We start from the raw sequence: 19669 nt of genomic DNA, 5'->3' as shown, positions 1-19669 counted from the left end.
TATTTAGGCAATCATGATGGCCCTAACAAATACATGAAACGAATGTTGATTGGACCTATGTTGTACAAACGATCTTTACCATCGGTCAGATGTTTAAGATTATCAGATCAGCATCATTTCGCATGGTGGCCTATGACATTTGTGTTGAATATAATGAATGATCTAGATCAATGGATTATATTGTCTCTATGTCCCAATGCAACTAGGAGCATTATAACTTTAGAGCATTTCTCAAAGGATGGGTTTTGTTGAACTTAAAGATAGGAAGCTCTAGGATCCTAATACCTAGTTGATAATAACAAAAATGTGATGAACTCTAAGCTTTTAGGTGGCAACCAAACAGGCCATTTTTTATATATATAAAATCCACAAAAATGAGAATCCATGTACCACTCGCTCTGTTTGTATTTTAGCACCCGTTTGTACACCCCTAATTGAATAGGTTGGATTGTCCAACTAATGTGATTTTCAGTGTTGTATGGTCCACTGTCTATGAGACCAACTAATGTGGCAATGAGATGGGAGGCAAGCTCCCTTGCCTCAAGAGCCACTAGATCAACTCCTGATTGAAAAGATGGAGAAAATATCACAGAAATTATAGGCATGCTGGGTTGAGCCCCCTAAATGGATGGATTAGATCATACATGCGTGCCACTGCACTTTGAGACACAAGTTTTGTAAATGGGCTCTCTTGCATCCATCTAGCAAAGCTCATTCCATTTCTAGAGTAAATAGTATTGCTATTGAAATTAACTGAACTCGACCAATTTTAACGCAGTCTGAGATGGTGGACCTGACCCAAACCTGGCTAGACCTGTTTTTTAACTGAGTCCAAAATTATGGACCTGAACCATGACTGAATTTTCTACTGGGTACCCACTAACGGCTTACGTGCGACCCTTCACTTTATAATAGTATAGATATTGAACACAGAAGATTGCTAGGAAGATCAAAGCTCACAAACTCTTGCTGATTTTGTATTTGCTCCCTTTGAAATTTGAATATGCCCACAGCCGCTTTTGATTGCATGGTTGCAAATCAATGCATCTAATCATCCCCATTCCCATCTTCGTTTGAACCTCTTTCTCCATTTTCATTCTGCAAAACAGGCACTCAATTAGACAAAAGCTGTATTGGGATCAACTGGACAATGTCAAATCAATTATTTATATCAGTAGCCTCATCATATGTATGCCATACATCAGGTAGGCCCATATTGTATGAGGTGTGCCCAAGAACCAAGAAACAAAGGGGTCCACTTTCCAAGTGGGCCACATGTTTACATAGAATGTGGGTGATTGGCCAACTTTTCTTAACCATCCACTCCTGTACACTGGCCCATAATGGATGTGCATGCAGCACTAGCAAGCCTCTGAGAAAATGGACAACTCATTATATTTATGAAAAATGACAGCATCATCAAATCTATCACCAGCTCTCTTGCTCATGCGGGCACATGAGTAAAGATTGCATTCATCTCACCAAAAGTCCATTCTTCTAATTTTTAGGATTTGGAGCATCAATTCCACCATTGACAGGTAGATAATAATTTGTGCTCATGAAATTTCTACGTTTGATTTTGACACCATTTATAGGGTGCTCACCCTTTGCTGTGGTTTGAAAGTGAAAGGATATCAAAGATCTGGAACAAGGTCTATGGAAGGATTTATGAAGAATTTTCAAAAGTAAAAAGGGAAGGAGGACTAAGAATGATTTTTTTATTTTTATTTTTATTTTTTTAAATTCCTTTTATCGATGATTGAGATTGGGAAATTGATAGCAGAACATGGAGAAGTAGATAACTAAACTGGAGGTGAATATTTGGGCAGTTCACAATATGCCATAGGTTCTGGGTGGGAAATTATGGGTTTAAAATATCAAGGATTGCATGCATGATGGAAGGTACGTAAAGATAATGGCAATTAGGGCTATCAACTCGTTGGGTTCAGGTCAGGCCCTAGAGGTCCCAGACCTGGGATGATCGGATGTGGGTCTTGCTAGGTCCAGGTCATTTCAGGTCCCATGTTGTTTTAAGGACCCATATACCGGGATCCAATTGTGTTTGGGTGCCCCATTGGGTCTTTGAACCTTGGTTTCGAGTTGGGTCAATGTAAAATAAGGGGTCCAAATGGTGGACCTGAAGTAGACATGGCCCTGTTAAGATTGGGATGGGTCCATTGGGTACCCACAGGTCTGACTACCCATCGATAGCCTAAATAGAAATGGCAAATGCAACGCATGTGGATAGAGGAAGTGATTTGCAGGACATGGGATAAGAGGGGATTTAATTGATATCAATACTCAGGCAGAGTATAATGTTTACCACACAAGCATTGACAGATTTTACAAGTAGCATATACTTCTCTGTTGTGACTATCAAATTGTGGAGGACGCTGCGAATGGGTCATCATCCAAAAATCATATTTGCTGACTTATCCTTGTCTCTGATTCATATACTCATTTTTGCTAAATTCAAACCTGGACATATTTCATTTGAACTGTCCAATAAATGTCCTTTACCTAGTTCAAAAGTCCTTAAATAATAAATATTTTAGCATTTCGAGAAATTAATTGGGTGAAGATTTTTGGTCAAGGCTTCTCTCATTATATATAACAGAGAAGATTTTTCCTCATCATACAGTTCCAGAAAGAGCAGACCTGTGCTGACTGGAGAATGCAGGTGACAAAAAAAAAAGGAAAGGAAAGATCCCCTAGAAACTTAAGGGAGCTGAAAGGCGAGTGCTCAGTTAATTATGGCAGTGTGTCCTCGTCTAAGGGAAGGCACGAGGGAACACGGGTAAAAAAAGTGGGCCAATGAAGGTAATGAGCTGGAATGTGAGGGCTATCAGCTGTCCCGAAAAAACAAGATTCGATTAGGGTTATTTGTCAAAAATACAAGGTTCAGCTGATTGCTATTCAAGAAATGGAAGTGGTTTCAATGGGGGCAGAGATTTGTGGCCAATATCTAGAGAGGTAATGCAAAAGAGTGGGTAGCCAAGGATGCAGTGGGTGCAGCATGGGGCATTCTGATAATTTGGAACTCATTTCTTTGGATTAAAAATGATTACTGGGTTGGGGAATATTCCTTGGACTTGCTGCTTTGTTGCAGGGCATCAGGGTTTAGATGGGTTTTTTCTACAGCATATAGTCCAAACAGTCTTGGTCTTAGGAATGTTCTATGGTCAGAGTTGGGGTCAGTAGGAGCCAGGTAGGGGTTCCCTGGTATGTGAGTGGGGATTTTAATGTTTCAAGATTTTCATTTGAGAAATCCTGGGAGGGGGGAGTTGGATATACCTGGTCTAATGGGCAAGCTAAATCCGTACAGTCTTAAGTTAGATCGATTCCTAGTGTCAGGAGCTTAATTCTTGTGGTTTCGGAGGATCCAGCTACAAGAGAATCAGGAAAGGAGAGCTCTTCCCCTTTTTCCCCGTCTCTTTGGTCTTGAGAATGAATGATTACCCTTCTTCGACCCTTACTGTCCTACAGGAGAGCGGACAACTAGTGTGTCTATGGTCAGTCTGTGACCCCTGGATGCCTAAGGCATCCCTGGAGTGATCTCGTGGTTCCTACAGGATGGAGACGATGGGGTCAGACCATGATTTTCCTTCCTTTTGCTACATTTCAGCCAAGGGTTGAAGGGGGATAGTGCATCAAGCTTGTTCGCAAGAGCCAACTTGATCCTCGTCCCTAGGAATTGACGAAGGGAAGGGCGTGATAAGGACGATCACTGTCTTCCTCGAACGATAAACGCCTTGAATCCACAAGGCCCTCTTGAATCCACAAGAGAAATGTCTCGAATCCACGAGAGAAATAAGAATGAGAATTTTATTGATCGCTCCTAAAATAAACAAGTTTGCATGCTTAAATAACCATAAACAAACCCTAAGACGCAATTAGAAGAGACCTAAACAAATAAGGAAATAAAATATGAAAAAACGGAAAGTTTCCACCGTCCGTCGATTGGATCGTTGATCGATTGATCAGAATAGCCCAAAAGCGTCTAGAGACTAAAACTAAAAATCTGTGAGTTCTTATCAATCGACCCGATCGGTCAATCGATTGATCGACTTGATCGGTCGGCTCAATTGACCTCAATCGATCGAACTATGCTGAATTTTGTTGAATTCCTTTTGGACTTCTTCTAGTCCATTTGTGTTAGGAACGTGCTTGATCCACGTCCTACATCAGGAATCCTGGATGAGGGAACCCTAAGAGAGCCACCAACTCCAACTATCATCTATATACGATCCTTACTAGATCTAACCAACTTCCCATCCTAAAAGCCCATCTTTGTCTCAGACTCTCATTAAAGTCTTTCAATGGCCCAATTCCTTCTAATCGATCGACCTCCGCAATCCGGGACCTTGCTCTTCGAGAAAGCTCTGTTCCCAAATGAAAGTCTTATCTTGGAATATTAGAGGGGTGGGGTCAAAGCAAAAAAGAAGACTCCTTAAAAGTATATGTATCAGACGTAAAGCTGAGGTGATTTGCCTTCAGGAGACAAAGGTCCAGAACTTTAAAGACAATCTTGTGGGTTCTCTCTGGAGGAATTCAGATGTGAAATGGGCGGCGCTGGATGCTATTGGCAGCACGGGAGGTATCTTGGTGGCGTGGAAAGCTTCCTCATGGGTCCTAATCGACAGATGGAACGACATCTTCCCTCTCTCTCTGTCATTCTGAAAGATGCTTCTTTTGATTTCAGGTGCCTGATCACATCCATGTACGGTCCAAATCAGGAAGATAGAAGAGATGAATTTTAGGAAGACCTTAACGAATCCAAGAAGAAATTCCCTGGCCCTTGGTGCGTCTGTGGTGATTTCAACATTTTGCGCTACGCGGCGGATCGTTCTCAGGGGGGCGAAGTTTCAGCGAGTATACGTCGTTTCTCTCAATGGATTGAAGATCAAGAACTTGTGGATCTTCCCCTCCTTGGAGCAAGATTTACTTGGTCGAATGGGAGAGCTAATCCGATTCTCTGCAGATTGGACAGATTCTTGGTGTCTCTAGATTGGCTAGAATTGTTTCCTCTAGTCTCTCAATCTGCTCTTCCCAAACCCACATCCAATCACCCTCCCATTCTTCTGTAAGTAGATGAGCAGAATTGGGGCCTGAAGCCTTTTATGTTCGATATTTCGTGGTTAAAGATTCAAGGCTTCCAGCAGCAAATCTCTGATTGGTGGGCAGGCTTTAAAGTGGAAGGGTATGCAGGGTTCAAATTGTGTACTAAGCCGAGACTGTTGAAAGGCAAGATTAACATATGGAGAAAGGAAGAGCTTCTCAAAAGCAACCGTGAATCTGATGTAATCCTGGCTGATCTGCAATCGATTGATCAGTTAGTGGAACAGGGCCAGCAGTCCTCTCAGATCTTTCTTAAAAGAATTCAACTTGTTCAAGCTTTCTCGGATCGAATGAAGGAAGAAAAAATTTCTTGGAGGCAGAAATCAATATGAAGTGGATCAAAGAAGGTATGGCAAGTATGTGAGCTAGAGTGAACAAGATCAGGAGCATAGTGGTAGATGGGGTCCGCATTGAAGATAAGGATGATATAGCTGAGGAGGCAATTCGCTTTTTCAGCAATCTTCTGAGCAGAGAGGGCTGGAAAAGGCCTAAATTAGATCATCTCTCTTTTGATTGCATATCTGAAGAGGAGGCTAGTGCGCTGGAATCCCCCTTCTCGATTTTTGAGGCAAAAATTGCTATTGATAGCTTGGGTGGATACAAGGCCCCTGGTCCAGACGGTTTCCCAATCGCTTTCTTCCAAAATTTCTGAGAAATGCTCAAAGGTGACATGATGGATTTCATGTCCAAATTTCATGAGAGAGGTAGGCTGTCCAAATGTATTGGAGCTTCGTTTATTGCCCTGATTCCCAAGATAGCGGGGACCGAAACGTTTGACAACTTCAGACCGATTAGTCTTCTTGGGGGTCCGTATAAGATTCTGGCAAAGATTCTCGCTTCTCGGTTAAGTGGGGTGTTAGGCCCAATCATCTCAAACAATCAAAGTACTTTCATCCCAGGCCGTTAGATTGTGGACAGTGCTCTTATCGCTTTTGAATGTCTAGATTCGCAACATAAATCCAAATCTAAGGGCCTCCTATGTAAATTGGATCTTCAGAAGGCGTATGATCACGTAGAGTGGGATTTCCTCCAATATATGTTGTACCGGATGGGCTTTGGAGAGAAGTGGAGGAGATGGATCAAGGAATGTGTGGGCTTGGCGTTCTTGTCAATCTTAATCAACGGCTCCCCTAAAGGCTTCTTTCGCCCTTCCAGGGGCCTGCGCCAAGGAGACCCCCTGTCCCCTTTCTTATTCCTTAATAGTGAGGCCCTTTCCAAAATGCTTTCCAAAGGGCAGCCTGAAGGTATTATTAGCGGGTTCATGGTGAAAGGTATGCCCTCCCCGATCTCTCATATTCAGTTCGCGAACGACACCCTTTTATTAAGTAAGGTAGATCAGATTAAAATCAGCAACCTGCGTACGATTATAAGGTGCTTTGAAGCAGTCTCGGGCCATCGGGTGAATATGGCTAAATCCAAAATGTTCGGGGTAAACATGGAGGATGATGAGCTGAATTCTCGCGCTGCTTTCTTTTACTTCTCGGTGGGCCGCTTCCCTTCTTCTTTCGTGGGCCTCCCGCTATGTATTGGCAACCCCCCCCCAATCCTCATGGAACAAGGTCATTAACAGATTTGGCTCATATCTCGCTAGATGGAAAAGTAGATCTCTCTTTGGGCGGCCGTCTTACTCTCATCAATGCAGCTTTGTCCAATCTTCCCCTCTATTTCATGTCTTTATTCAAATGCCCGAGCTCGATCTTGAATAGGATGGAAAGGCTCAGATGGAATTTCCTATGGCTTGGAAAGAAAGATATAAAACACAAGTTCCATTTGGTTAGTTGGAAGGTTATATGCAGATGCACTCAAGATGGAGGTGCGGGTGTCAAAGATCTTAAACAAATGAACGGTGCTCTCCTAGGTAAATGGATTTGGAGACTCGAGACTGAGGACGGGTCCCTTTGGAATGATTTAATCAAAAGCAAAATGGTCGTTCGAAGGGGGGCTGGTGGACAAAAACCTCTTCTACCTATAAAGCTTCCTCTCTCTAGAAAGGAATCCTCTCCACCAACGCAGAGGCATCGAACTGCGTCAGATTCATCATTGGCAAGGGCAACCATACACAGTTTTGGTTAGACATTTGGAATGGGGAGGAAGCTCTGTGCATTGCTTTTCCTTGTATTTTCCGTATTGTTAAGAATCAGAACATTTCTGTGGAAGCCTCTTTCTCCATTTCAGGAGGTGCCATGGTGTGGAACATAGAATGTAGAAGAGTTCTCAGAGATAGGGAAATTGAAGACTATATGACCCTTCTCAGCCGGATTTACAGCGTCAGCCCAAATCAGCAAATGCCAGACAATCTAGATTGGCGGTTGGACAAAAAGGGCAAATTTTCGGTTAAATCGCTCTAAAGTTTTCTTGCAGGCTCTTCCCGTGTAGTCTCCCTTCGCTACCATGGCTGGAAGTATCAAGTTCCTCCCAAAATTGCAGTTTTTGGTTGGCTGGTCGGTAAGGATAGGGTGCTCACAGTTGATAATCTGAGAAAGAGGGGAATGACCATCACAAATATTTGCCTTTGTTGTATGGCTCAAGAAGAATCGGTGGACCATCTCTTTATTCATTGCCCTTTCACATACCAGATCTGGTCAGCCCTCCTTGTCCGCTTTAAGATTCACTGGACCTTTCCGAAGTCTGTGCATGATCTTATCCAAGCTTGGCATGGAGTTAGATGTGGGAAGCAAAGCTCTAAGCTATAGCGAATGCCCATTCTAGCGGTTTGGTGGGCTGTTTGGGAAGAAAGAAATGACGGATGCTTCAATGATTCCTCCAAATCAGCCGAGGCTACGTTTCTTAGGGCGACTCATCTCTTGATTGAATGGGCTTCTTCTTTAGCTTCTATGCAGGATTGTAATTTTCTCTCTTTAGGAGCCTAACTGGCTGGCCATCTCGGCCGCCCAGTCTCCTCTCTTTTGTTCTCCTCTTTTCCTTTAATGCAATCTATTTATCTTTCAAAAAAAAAAAAGTCTTTCAATGGCATGTTTCAGTCCTCTTCAGCGGGGGCTACTTAGGCATGTTTCAAATCATTGCCCGATTATGCTTGAAGCGGAAATGAATAGTTGGGGGCTGAGACCTTTCAAGTTTGAATTAGCTTGGCTTGAGGAGGGGGGTTTCACTGACATGGTAAGGGGGTGGTGGGCGTCTTCACATGTAAGGTCAATCAGGTTTCATTATATTTTAGAAACTTTGTCTTTTGAAGGGTAAGATTGTTCATTGGAAGGAGTTCTTCCGCAATAGAGAGCATGAAATGGATGTTGTATTGGAGGAGATCCAACCTTTCGATATTAAAGAGGAAGGGTTAGATTTTTATGAAGAAGAGGGGGTCGTAGGGATGCTCTTCGGGTTGATTATGATAATCGTTTGAAGGAGCAAGTTAAACGACGGTCGCAGGCAACTTGGTTCAAGGAGGGCCACCAAAAGAACCTACTTTCAGGCCCTCAAATCATTTGGCCAAGGCAAGAAAAATTGGGTTCAAGGTGATTTCTGAAGAAGAGGCGGAGACATTAGAAAATATCATATTGGAGGAGGAGGTGAAGCCTACAATCCAGGATTTGGGAAGGGATAAAGCATCGGGTCTTGTGGTTTCCCCATTGCCTTTTTTTTTCAGATTTTTTTTAAAAGAGGTAAAAGGAGATATGATGGGCTTTATTTCTAATTTTAGCAAAAATGGTAACCTTTCAGGAGGACTTGAGAGTATCTTTTATTGTGTTAATCCCTAAGAAGGAAGGGCGAAGTCTTAAAGATTTTCGACCAATCGGCTTGATGGGGGCTCATAAAATCTTGGCTAAGGTTTTGGTTTCAATATTTCGGGCCATCTTGGATCGCATCATTTCCAAGGTGCAAAGGGCTTTTGTGGAAGTTAGGCAGAGATTGGACAGCTCATTGATAGCTCATGAAGTCATTAATTCGCGTCATAAGGCAATATGATGGGCTTTATTTCTAAGTTTAGCAAAAATGGTAAACTTTCAGGCAGATTTGGGAGCGTCTTTTATCGCGTTAATCCCTAAGAAGGGCAAATAGTCTTAAAGATTATCAACCAATAGCTTGATAGGGGCTCCTCATAAAATCTTGGCTAAGGTTTTGGTTTCAATATTTCAGGACATCTTGGATCGCGTCATTTCCAAGGAGCAAAGGCCTTTTGTGGAAGTTAGGTAGAGATTGGACAGCTCGTTGATAGCTCATGAAGTCATTAATTTGCGTCACAAGGAAGGTGGTAAAAGTGGCATTGTTTGTAAGCTGGACTTAGAGATTGGGCTGTTTTGGATTATATGTTGAGACGAATTGGGTGCGGGGAAAAGTGGAGGTGGGTTCAAGAGTTCATGAGTTCAACAAAGTTCTCAGTTCTAGTAAATGGTTCTCCCAAGGGATTCTTCAAGTCGACAAGGGGGCTTAGGCAAGGGGATCCTTTGTCTCCCTTCCTTTTTGTTGTGGTGGCAAAGGCATTGAGTCATATGTTGTCCAAAGGGGTTTCTCCTTTCTATGACTTTAAGGTGGACAAAGGGGAATTCCAAGTGTCTCATCTTCAATTCGCAAATGATACGATTTTATTTTGCAAGGTAGATGCCAATCAAGTAGATAATATTCGAAAAGTCATTTTTTTGCTTTGAAGCAGTATCAAGCTTACAAATGAATGTTCAAAAATTCAAATTGTTGGCCATTTGGTTATTATGGGAGGAAGTTTGTGTTCTAGCTGGAGTGGTGGGTGTAGGGCCAAGTGGTTTCCCCTCGACGTATTTGGGTCTTCCTCTATATTGGCAAGGTTGTGAAGTACATGTGGGAGCCAATGATAGAAAGATTTGAGTGGCAACTATCATTATGGAAGAGAAGACTTTTGTCTTTAGAGGGTAGAAACACTTTGATTAAAGTGGCTCTACCAAACCTTCTAGTTACATTTTATGTCTATCTTCATATGCCTGAAGGAAGTGCTTAACAACTTGGAAAAGCTTAGAAGGGATTTTCTTTGGTGGGGGATAGGAGGAGAAATATTTTTTTTTTAATCTTATGAAATGTGTGGATGTTTGTAGTCCAAAGGAGTATCGGGGTTAGAAGTTTGGATTCTATGAATGTTGCGCTCTTGGGTAAGTGGCTTTGGAGGTTTGCTTCAGAAGAGTGTTCCCTATGGAAGGAGGTTGTAGTTAGGAAGTATGGGGTGGAGAGCAAGGTGTCCCGTATCGGTATCGGTTGGCGTAACGGTGCCCTCCAAAACCGATACGGATACGGGGGCGTAACGGCGATACGGGGGCATAACGGCCCGTAACAGCGCAAATTTTTTTTTTGCCAAAAAAATATGAAAAAATATGGATTAAATCCGGAATATTCTAAGCATTCCAAATATGCATTCATTTATAAATTGGAACATGTTTATGGTGGTGTAACGGTCCACTCTTTGGTGAGAAGTTGTATCGGATTGTCTGATGAATTTATGAACCAGATAACCTGAATTTGACTACAAAATTCATATATTTATTTTTCTAAATATCTAATTTATATACTTAACAATTTGATATCATTTCTCCCAATAGTTCTTTTAAAAAATGAAATTAAATTCAAGTAGATGGCGTTGCCAATTTGGGGCTGACTTGGAGGACCAATCCATGCCCCAAATCAGCCTCAAATTCATGCAATTTATTGGAATTATCCCACTTATGAATTGGTGGACATTTTTTGGATAGTGAATCATGAAAAAAAAAAAATCAAAAGGCCCTATTTTAAAAAATAAGCGTCCACAAATTAACAATTAAACTATTCAAACAATTTGATTTTGGCATTATGAGTTAGCAATTACAGTCCATAATTTAATTGGTAAATTTTAAGTTAATACGTGTCTTGTGTACAATTTTTTAAGGGCCCAAATTAGGTGGGACTCGGATTGTGAAGTGTAGCACACGAGTGTCAAAGTTTTTTGGGCCCCACCCGTGATGAATGTGTTATATCCACACCATCCATCCATTTTGCCAAATAATTTTAGCGCATGAGCCCAAAAATGAGGCAGATCCAAAGCTCAAGTGAACCGCACCATAAGAAACAACAATAATTAAACGTCCACCAATAAAAATTTATTGGGGGCTACAAAAGTTTTAGATCAAGCTGACATGTGTGTTTTCCCTTCATCCATGTCAGTGTGACCCTATTAACAGGTTAGATGGAAATAAACATTACAGTGGACCCTAAGAAATTTTTAATGGTGAGCATTCTGTAACCACTATTTCCTATGCTATGGTGAGATTTGGATCTTACTAATTTTTTGGATCATGACTTAAAATGATGTGGCAAAATGGATGGACGACATGGATAAAATACATATATCATGGTGGGGCCCATGTGGCACGTGTACCATTTATTAAGTTGTCCGTTAAAAGGGTGCCGCGTACCCAGTCCATTCATTTGACGTCAGCAATTCCTGTGGGCCTGATCATGAGGTATGTGTTATATCTAAATCATCCATTCATTTGACGAGCTCGACTTAAGGATTGACACGAAAAATAATACAGATCTAATTATCAAGTGGACCACACTGCAAAAAGCAGTGGAGAATTGAACATCTACCGTTGAAACCCTTTTTGGGATCACGGATGTTTTGGATCAATATGAAATTTGTTTTTCCTCTTCATTCAGGTCTTTTTGACCTTACGAACAGATTGGATGGAAAATAAACGTTACGGTGGGCCCTACGAATTGTTTAACGGTGAAAATCATTATCTCCGCTATTATTTTGGTGTGGTCCAGACGATCTTTGGATATGATTCATTTTTTGAGTAATGCTTTAAAATGATCTCCAAAATTAGATGAACGGTGTCGATATAATAAATACATCACTGTGCAGCCCATGTAACTTTGATCTCCTTTGAACCGTTCGTACAACTCGGCGCTTGAGGAGTGTCAGCGCTCGTCTTAGCATGACACGTACCTGCAGCAGCTACATAGCTGGTGTGTGGTACACCAGCAAATCTGCTTCCCATTTTATTTCCGACGCCAAATGAAAAAAGAGGAAAAGAAGAGGGAAACCGAAAAAGAAAAAGAGGGAAAGAAGAGGGAGGGAGGGAGAGAGAGAGAGAGAGGAAGGGGGGGGGGGGGGGGAGAAGAAGAAGAAAAGAAAGAAAAAAAGAAAAAAGGTGCGTTTTTTTCTTCCCCTTTTTCTTTAGCCCGTAACGGCCGTTATGGCCCGTAACGGCCGTTACGGTCACAAAATCGAGGGGGTGCCCGTTTCGACACCGTATCGCATAACAGTGTCGGCCGTTACCGTTACGTATCGGCTGTTACGGCCGATACGTGACCGATTTGGGACACCCTGGTGGAGAGGGAGGGGTGGTGGCCTGATAGTTCCTCTTTGTACGAAGCGTTGGGGGTGTGGAGCGTTATTATGAGAATAAAGTCGTGAAAGGCGAGGTTGGCTTTGGGGTGGAGGATGGTTCGAGAGTTCGGTTTTTGAAGGATGTGTGGTTGGGGGATTTGACTTCCCTCGTGTTGTAGGAACCTTTAGCACGATGAATTTGAAAAATTGGTAGCTTTATTGAATCAACCATCAAGGGTTTCCCTTTTGAAGGAGGTCAATTGTAACATCCCATTTTTTTTCAATGGTAGGTATCCCAAACCCCATTGTTTCTTACGGTGTGGCCCAGTTGAGCTTTGGATCAGTCTTATTTTTGGGCCCATGCCCTATCATGGGTGGACACTACTGATGGACGGAGTGGATTTGTCACGACATCTCTATGGGTCCCACCATATTTTCAAAAAAAAAAAAAAAAGAAGAAAGAAGAAAGAAATTGACATGTTGATGCATGTCACTACTCTCACGTATCCAACCCACCTAGAGATTCTCTCTCCTCCTTTTTCTCCATTCGCCTCAACAGCCGCACCAACTACATCCCTACCCATCTCCCTGTCCATCATGGTTGGCCCCTCATTCAAATCTAAACCATCCATCTAACCAGGTTGTGGTGGAAACCCAAAACTCAACTGTCTGATGATCCGAAACTCCCTGTGCGGCCCACTCAAACCACTAATCAACCTCATTTTTAAGCTCTCATCCTCAACTAAAGTGTCAAACCTGTTGGATGGTTTAAATTTCTTTTCAAACCATCTTAGTGGACCCCACACAACTATTATGCAGTTATAGTCCGCAAATAACCTACGACTGTTATAGACTCCGCTCGAAATGGAATCATTCCGCTTCCACAATCCACGTTCACCTTCAATGAAACTGACACTCAAAACAATGGCATTGGCGCCAACTTTCCTTGTGCCACGGAAACTCCAGAGCCGTGTTTTTCTAAAGACATGTATACGTCCATTGAGACTTCAAATAGCCTCCATTATGAGAAAGAGATCAGAGACAGAAATAAAAAGAAAAATGAAAGAAAATGAATCAATGAGAGGAAGAGATAGTCAAACGTTCCGAGTCGCCTGGCTCATTATTTTATCTCATCTGAGTTGTTATTCCAGCGTATTTTGGACAAGATCAGAAGAATGAATCAGAAGAAAAAGCTAGAGGAAATGAGAAGAAAAGAAAGAAGGAAGAAAGAGAAGAAGGCAGTTTCAACGAGTTAACTCAGTGAGTCAACCCGATGACCTGCTGGCCCGATCATCCGAGCTGATTCCATATTCCAACTTCGAGCCATTTATCAGCTAAGTTTCTATCTTCATCCTTTGATTTTATATGTTAGAGTAGCCTTGATTTGAGTCGACTCACCGAGTCAACTCAGTGATTTAACGTGGTATATTTCTTATATTTTAAATATTAGATAATTAGAAACCCTAGTGTAGGTCTTAATAAATCAATATGTATGATTTGTGTAGGGAAGCAATCGTTTTACGTTGAAAACATTTACCGAGTGATACTAGTTTAAATGTGTCGAATTGAGTTTATGAGAAATCGGATTTAGACCATCTACATGTAGAATCCATCATCACATCAAATCTATCACTCTAATAGCAGGTAGGTGATCTTCCATGTCGAAAATTTTAGGTTAACATATATATTGATTTGATTATTTATTATATATTAAATTTATTTAATCATTGTCATTAGTTGCATATTATTTTATTTGATTTCTTGGTTGCATATTGTAGAGATAATTTATTTGAGTTATTAATTGACTTCGTTTTATTATCGTGGCGTACTTAAATTACAATTATTTCTTTATTATTACATGATAAAGAATGTACTTCAATTTACGGGTGCTCTGCCCCAGAAGGATCACCATGTTATTTGTTTATGGGTGCTCTACCCTAAAAGGATCATTGTATTTTTATGGGTGCTCTACCCAGGGTCATTCCCGAAAGGATCGGCACGGTACGGGTGCTCTGCCTAGGGTCATACCCGAAAGGATTGGCACGGGTGCTCTGCCCTGGGCGATTCCATAAAAGATATGCACACACAGGTGCTCTGCCTAGGTATTACCCTAAAAGTTTATTCACTGATGCTCTGCCAAGGGTCATTACCTAAAAGGATAAACACCAGTGCTTTGCCGATGGTTATTCCCTAAAAGGATCAACACATACGGGTGCTCTGGTCTGGATTGAACCAAAAAGGATTTTGGATGATTGTCTTATCTTATTTTATTTTATGAATACCAAATTGTTACTATTGCCATAAAAAATGCTAATTCAATACTTGCACTCGATCATGTTTATTCTAATGAGATATATTGGTGTTATCGTAAAATTTTCAATTTTGGGAATGATTTGACCCTACGAGTCGTTGCGCTCGCACCCGTATAGACTATTTTGCAAGGCTTGTATATGAAGAACCCGTTGGGCAAGATTGAGGACTTTTCCTACTGTTTTATTTGAAGATTTCTTAAAATTCAATGCATTGTTATTATTATTATTATTTTATCAATGTAATTAAAGATTTAAGAATTGATTAGTGGACGTTATTTAATGTCAATGATTATTATCCTTTTAGTTACTCTGATTGCCTTGAAAATACATGAAAATAATGTGGGTTGCGATGTATATTTTGTTTTAGTACAACTCACAGACCTGGAATTCGGGTTCGGGCTTGGCCAACTCAGGTACCGAATTTCGGGGCGTGACATCGATTTAGTACAATAGAATGTGGGATATGCTTATGGGTGGCCAGGTTGATGGCAGGAAAGCGCATTCTTTCTTTTTATGGTCCTATGGGGCGCCATTAAAGGTGGTGACTTTTGCGTGGTTGGTGGGTTGGAATAGGGTATTAACGATTGACAATCTAAGAGGGGCTTATACATCATGAATGCATGTCCCTTATGTCTTCAGAGGAGTCGGTCAATCACCTTTTCATGCATTGTTTGTTTTCCAAGGAGGTTCGGGAAAGTTTTTTTTTCGGATTTTTGGAGTAGCGTGAGTAATGCCCTAGTCAATTGAAGGGTTTTTAGACAAAGCATAGAGGAGGCATTGGAGATTTGGGTCAAGCAATGTGAAGAATATCTCTTCTTACAGGTGTTTGGTCTCTTTGGGGTGAAAGAAACAACAGATGTTTCAAGGATGTTTCTCGAGATCCTAGGAGAGTTTTATTTACAACGAAATCCTATGTAATAAAATGGGCTTCCATTATTGCAATTTTGCATGCATGTAGCCTTTCAGGCCAGGATTGGAATGCATTGTAAATTTCCTTTTTTGCTCTCTGTAATCTTTTCGGCTTCGCCGTTTAACCAATAAATTGTCGTCCTTGAAAAAAAAGAAGTAAAGATCATTTGAAAACATGAATTTATGAGCACACCACTATGTAGACCCATACCAGCCTCCACACCGCTGCAATGCTGATCAATTGGAAGATGTGCGAGGTTTTTATAGGGTTGTACAATGAGCCATTCCTAGGTCAGTTCAAGGTCATTCTAATAACAAGGTCCAACCTAATTATGTGACAAGTTTTTGGGATCAGATTGAAATCTGTATAGCCCAAACTGGCCCATTATATACTTCATACAACCGGTTGTATGCTTCGACCTACTCTCAAGGGATTAATGCTCGTAAAAAGGGTTCTAGCCTTGAAGGATAAGTTAACCTCCAACACACGTAGATCCTTCTGTGTATATGTTAATTGTATATAATAGATATGCATGATATTGTTATCATATGGCCTTTTTTCTTTTTGTACTTTTTTCCCCCTTTTCAATGAAAGAAGATTTGTCAACAGCTTCCCTTCATTTGGTGTAATCAAACCAAACCAAACCAAACCCACCACACAATTGTATGTTATCTGCTAATGATCACAAGGTCCACTCCACAATCCATTTGAAGAAGCTAATGCACACCTGTTCTCCAACTTCACCATTGGGCCAAAACCACCCTTACAAAAACAGTCCTCACAAGGAGAGAATCCCCAAACTCCAAACATCAAATTTCAACAATCCACCCATCTATAGGAAAGCATATGATGCGACAAATAATCAGTACCAACATAACCAGATTTGAGGAGAACTGAAAAAATGAAACATGATCTATATAGTTTGTTGCAATGCTTTCATTGTGTCTACAGCTGAAATCACAAGCAAAAAACTTCCACTATTTAGACACAGCAGAACCTTTTGGAGGACGAGTAACATCTTTGGGACTTGAAGAGTCACCCCACCAAAAGCTAGTTCTAACAACCAATCTTTCTTCATTCACCTCTAAAAGCCACCTATCTCCTTTCCACGACTATAGTCCCTATAACTGGAGTACTGAACGAATCTCGGTAATAGGTCCCCACTTTTAGACCGACAGAGAAAACCAACAGAAACTTCTAATTGATTAGGGAACATTGAGATCCAAAGTGAAACAAATTAAGCTATCAACATGGTAAAACCCTCTCTCTTACAGTTTCACTTTCCAATACCTCTTAGAAAGCAATCTCGCTTCTAAACTTCCAGCCATATATAACTTCCCCCAAAAGTCACCTTTAGGTAAGTAAAATACTTACAAAACCATCTTAATGGAATATGCACATCTAGAATCCTTTTCCTTCAAATAAAACAGAAAATCATCCACTTACATCACAAATAGTATGATTCTTAATGACATTACAACAATAAAAACACAATTCCTCAATCCTCAATGCTTACATTTTGAAGTGAACTCAACTTTCAATTGTCTGACACTTATTTGAAGTCAAATTATCTTCTTACCAATCAATCTCACAATAAATGCTAGAATGGACCAAAAATGGCCTGGTTGGAGACTTCGCACAAACATTCACGATCCATCAGTCTCACAACAAAACCATAATCAAATCATCAAACATAGCCCACAACTTGCCATAAAACCTTAGTTCCTTGCCCATTCCACCATGCAACCAAGAAAACACCTTGGAGACAAAAACCCACTACTGTCTGTTCGCCACATGAAACCTAATAAATGACAACTGAAAATATATAACAGCACATCAGCCTGGACATCCGATACCATTTCATGTGGGCAAACATGTCACAACATAATCCAGTTTGTGGAACTGGAAAAGTAAATCTCAGATAACCATATTCCAACTGCAAACAAACAAAGTATACTTGTGGGGCCCAGATCCAAGACTTGTAAACCTTTGTTTATTAAAGGAAACAAGCAACCTGTATATATGCATCTCTAGCAAATGGTTTAGGCATTCGACTTAATGAGAAAATGTAACTTTTGAGGCAAGTTCTATAGGGCTCAAAGCTTAGAAGCGAGATTGCTTGCTAAAAGAGCTTTAAAAAGTGAAAGTAATTGAAGGAAAAGAGAGGGTTTTATGATATAGAAAGCTTAATGGGTTTCACCACATGTTCCCTTCAAGAAGAGTTTTCTCTTGGCATTCTGTTGGTGGCTTGGTGCATCTCCAATAATTGTGGTGTACACAGCCACAAAACTTAGAAGATATGAGAATTTGCAAAGGTTAAAGGGAGAGAAAATAGTGGTGTACCGTCAAGATTTTGAGAGGTAATCCTGGTTTTAGAGAGGTAACTTGTAACATGTATCTAAAATGGTGGAATTTACTCGTTGTCAATTCATCAATGGATGTAGTCATATATCACAACAAACCAAGTATATCTTTGTTCTCTTCTCAATCTTCCACACATCTCGTTATTGGTTCCATATATTGTTCTTTTATATTCTTTTCTTCTCTTTTTGTGAATTCACCACGAGTTATTTCCTAGAAATTCCTTGAATTACAATGGGAATATGGGATCCTTCTTCTTGAGTTTTCTTTTTCAAGGGACCGAATTGTATCGTGCCAGGTCTAACTACAACACCATGGGTAAGAGATCACTTCCTCCAAAGGCCACACCTTTTCCCGTCTCTATTATCTCAAAAAGCTACCATTTTGTTTGAATTGACGTGTGGGCCTATTTGATAAGTGGGGAATCCCTAGTAAAAGGAAGTCATAATCCATAACAATTAAAGATTATTTCCTAAGGTAGTATTTAAAAATGGATTCCATTTATGACTTGTTTGATAAGTGGGAATCCATGAGAAAAGAAAGGAAAAGTAGTTTTCCTTTGATATGATGTTTCTCCTAATCAGTGTTTCAAATAGCGCCCGTAGCGTAGCAGTAGCGTACACTACGAAGTGTAGCATGGCCATAGCGCTACAAAGCGTCCCAAATAGCGTAAATGTACGCTGCAGGGGTCGTAGCATACACTACAGCTACGTAGCGTCCGTAGCGTAAGCTACAATGTATTTTTTTACTCTTTTTTTATTTTTGTTTTTTTCATGTTTTCTTTGTTTCTAATGTTGCGGAATGTGACACTTGTATTATAGTTGATACTTTTAACCCATGGGATTTTTATTTCTTTTTATAATTGTGACTTGTGGTTTCAATTAGACATTATTAATTAAAGTGGTTTACTTAGAAAGTTGTTGATGTGATAATTATTTGATTTGGCTTATATATGTGGATTGGCTTTTGATAAAGGATAACTAATAACTTTTTTGAACATGCTTATAATTGATCAAATGAATCATCTTTTAGGCATTTTTATATTTTTTTTCCTTTTTTTTCACTATTTATTATATGTCCTATTTTTAAATTAAAAAATAGAAGTATCGTGTAAGCTACACGCTATAGAGGGTTGAGCGCTACGCATCACGCTACCACTATTTAAAACACTGCTCCTAATTGATTTACAAAGAAAACCATGGATTCAATAATGTAATCATTACACTTTTCTACTTCTATAATTTTCAAGCACAAAATTGAAGGTGGCCGTCGTGAGACAAAATGCAAAGTTAGACTTGCAAATCAAACATGCTAGTATAAGCATGGTATCCAAAAAACGATTTCGTAACAGTAAAGGTGCGTGTCATTACACGTTCCTAGGCTATTATGTTTTTTGAAGGGGTTTTTTATTTCTATACAGTCGCCTCCCTTTTGGTCCATTGACAAATCAGAGCCTGTTTTTAAAATATTTCCAAATATCTACCTAACCTTCCCACAATTAGTCATTTTTTCGCTCGCCGCCTAGAAGGCAAATATATTTTTTTATAATACTAGTAGGCAACTATATGCCATACTATATTTTCAAAATGACAAAATCGCCCTTTTTCTAAAGCCTTCTTTATCTGTCAAAACCTCTAGCAATTACTTTAGAATTGATCTGGTAAAGTCTTGTCATTGCATAGG

General features: G+C 40.3%; 1 protein-coding gene across 11 annotated transcripts in view; it reads right to left on the bottom strand.

Annotated features, from left to right (window-relative positions):
• Positions 1 to 887: 887 nt before the first annotated feature.
• LOC131229788 (uncharacterized) overlaps positions 888 to 19669 on the bottom strand; it is a 32576-nt gene continuing 13794 nt past the window's right edge. For 8 of the 11 annotated variants that reach the window (XR_009163596.1, XR_009163591.1, XR_009163595.1 and 5 more), the window contains one exon: positions 888 to 1098. Coding sequence is in view for 5 of the 11 variants with exons in the window: in XM_058225799.1 (XP_058081782.1) it covers positions 1048 to 1098 (51 nt within the window). In the remaining 6 variants the exon portion in view is untranslated. The other 3 variants (XM_058225801.1, XM_058225800.1, XM_058225803.1) reach the window with 3 other exon arrangements.

The sequence above is a fragment of the Magnolia sinica genome, chromosome 16, assembly GCF_029962835.1.
Source record: "Magnolia sinica isolate HGM2019 chromosome 16, MsV1, whole genome shotgun sequence".
In the NCBI taxonomy this organism is placed as follows: domain Eukaryota; kingdom Viridiplantae; phylum Streptophyta; class Magnoliopsida; order Magnoliales; family Magnoliaceae; genus Magnolia; species Magnolia sinica.
Note: the sequence above shows the minus strand (reverse complement) of the source record. Positions and strands in the feature narration are given on the sequence as shown.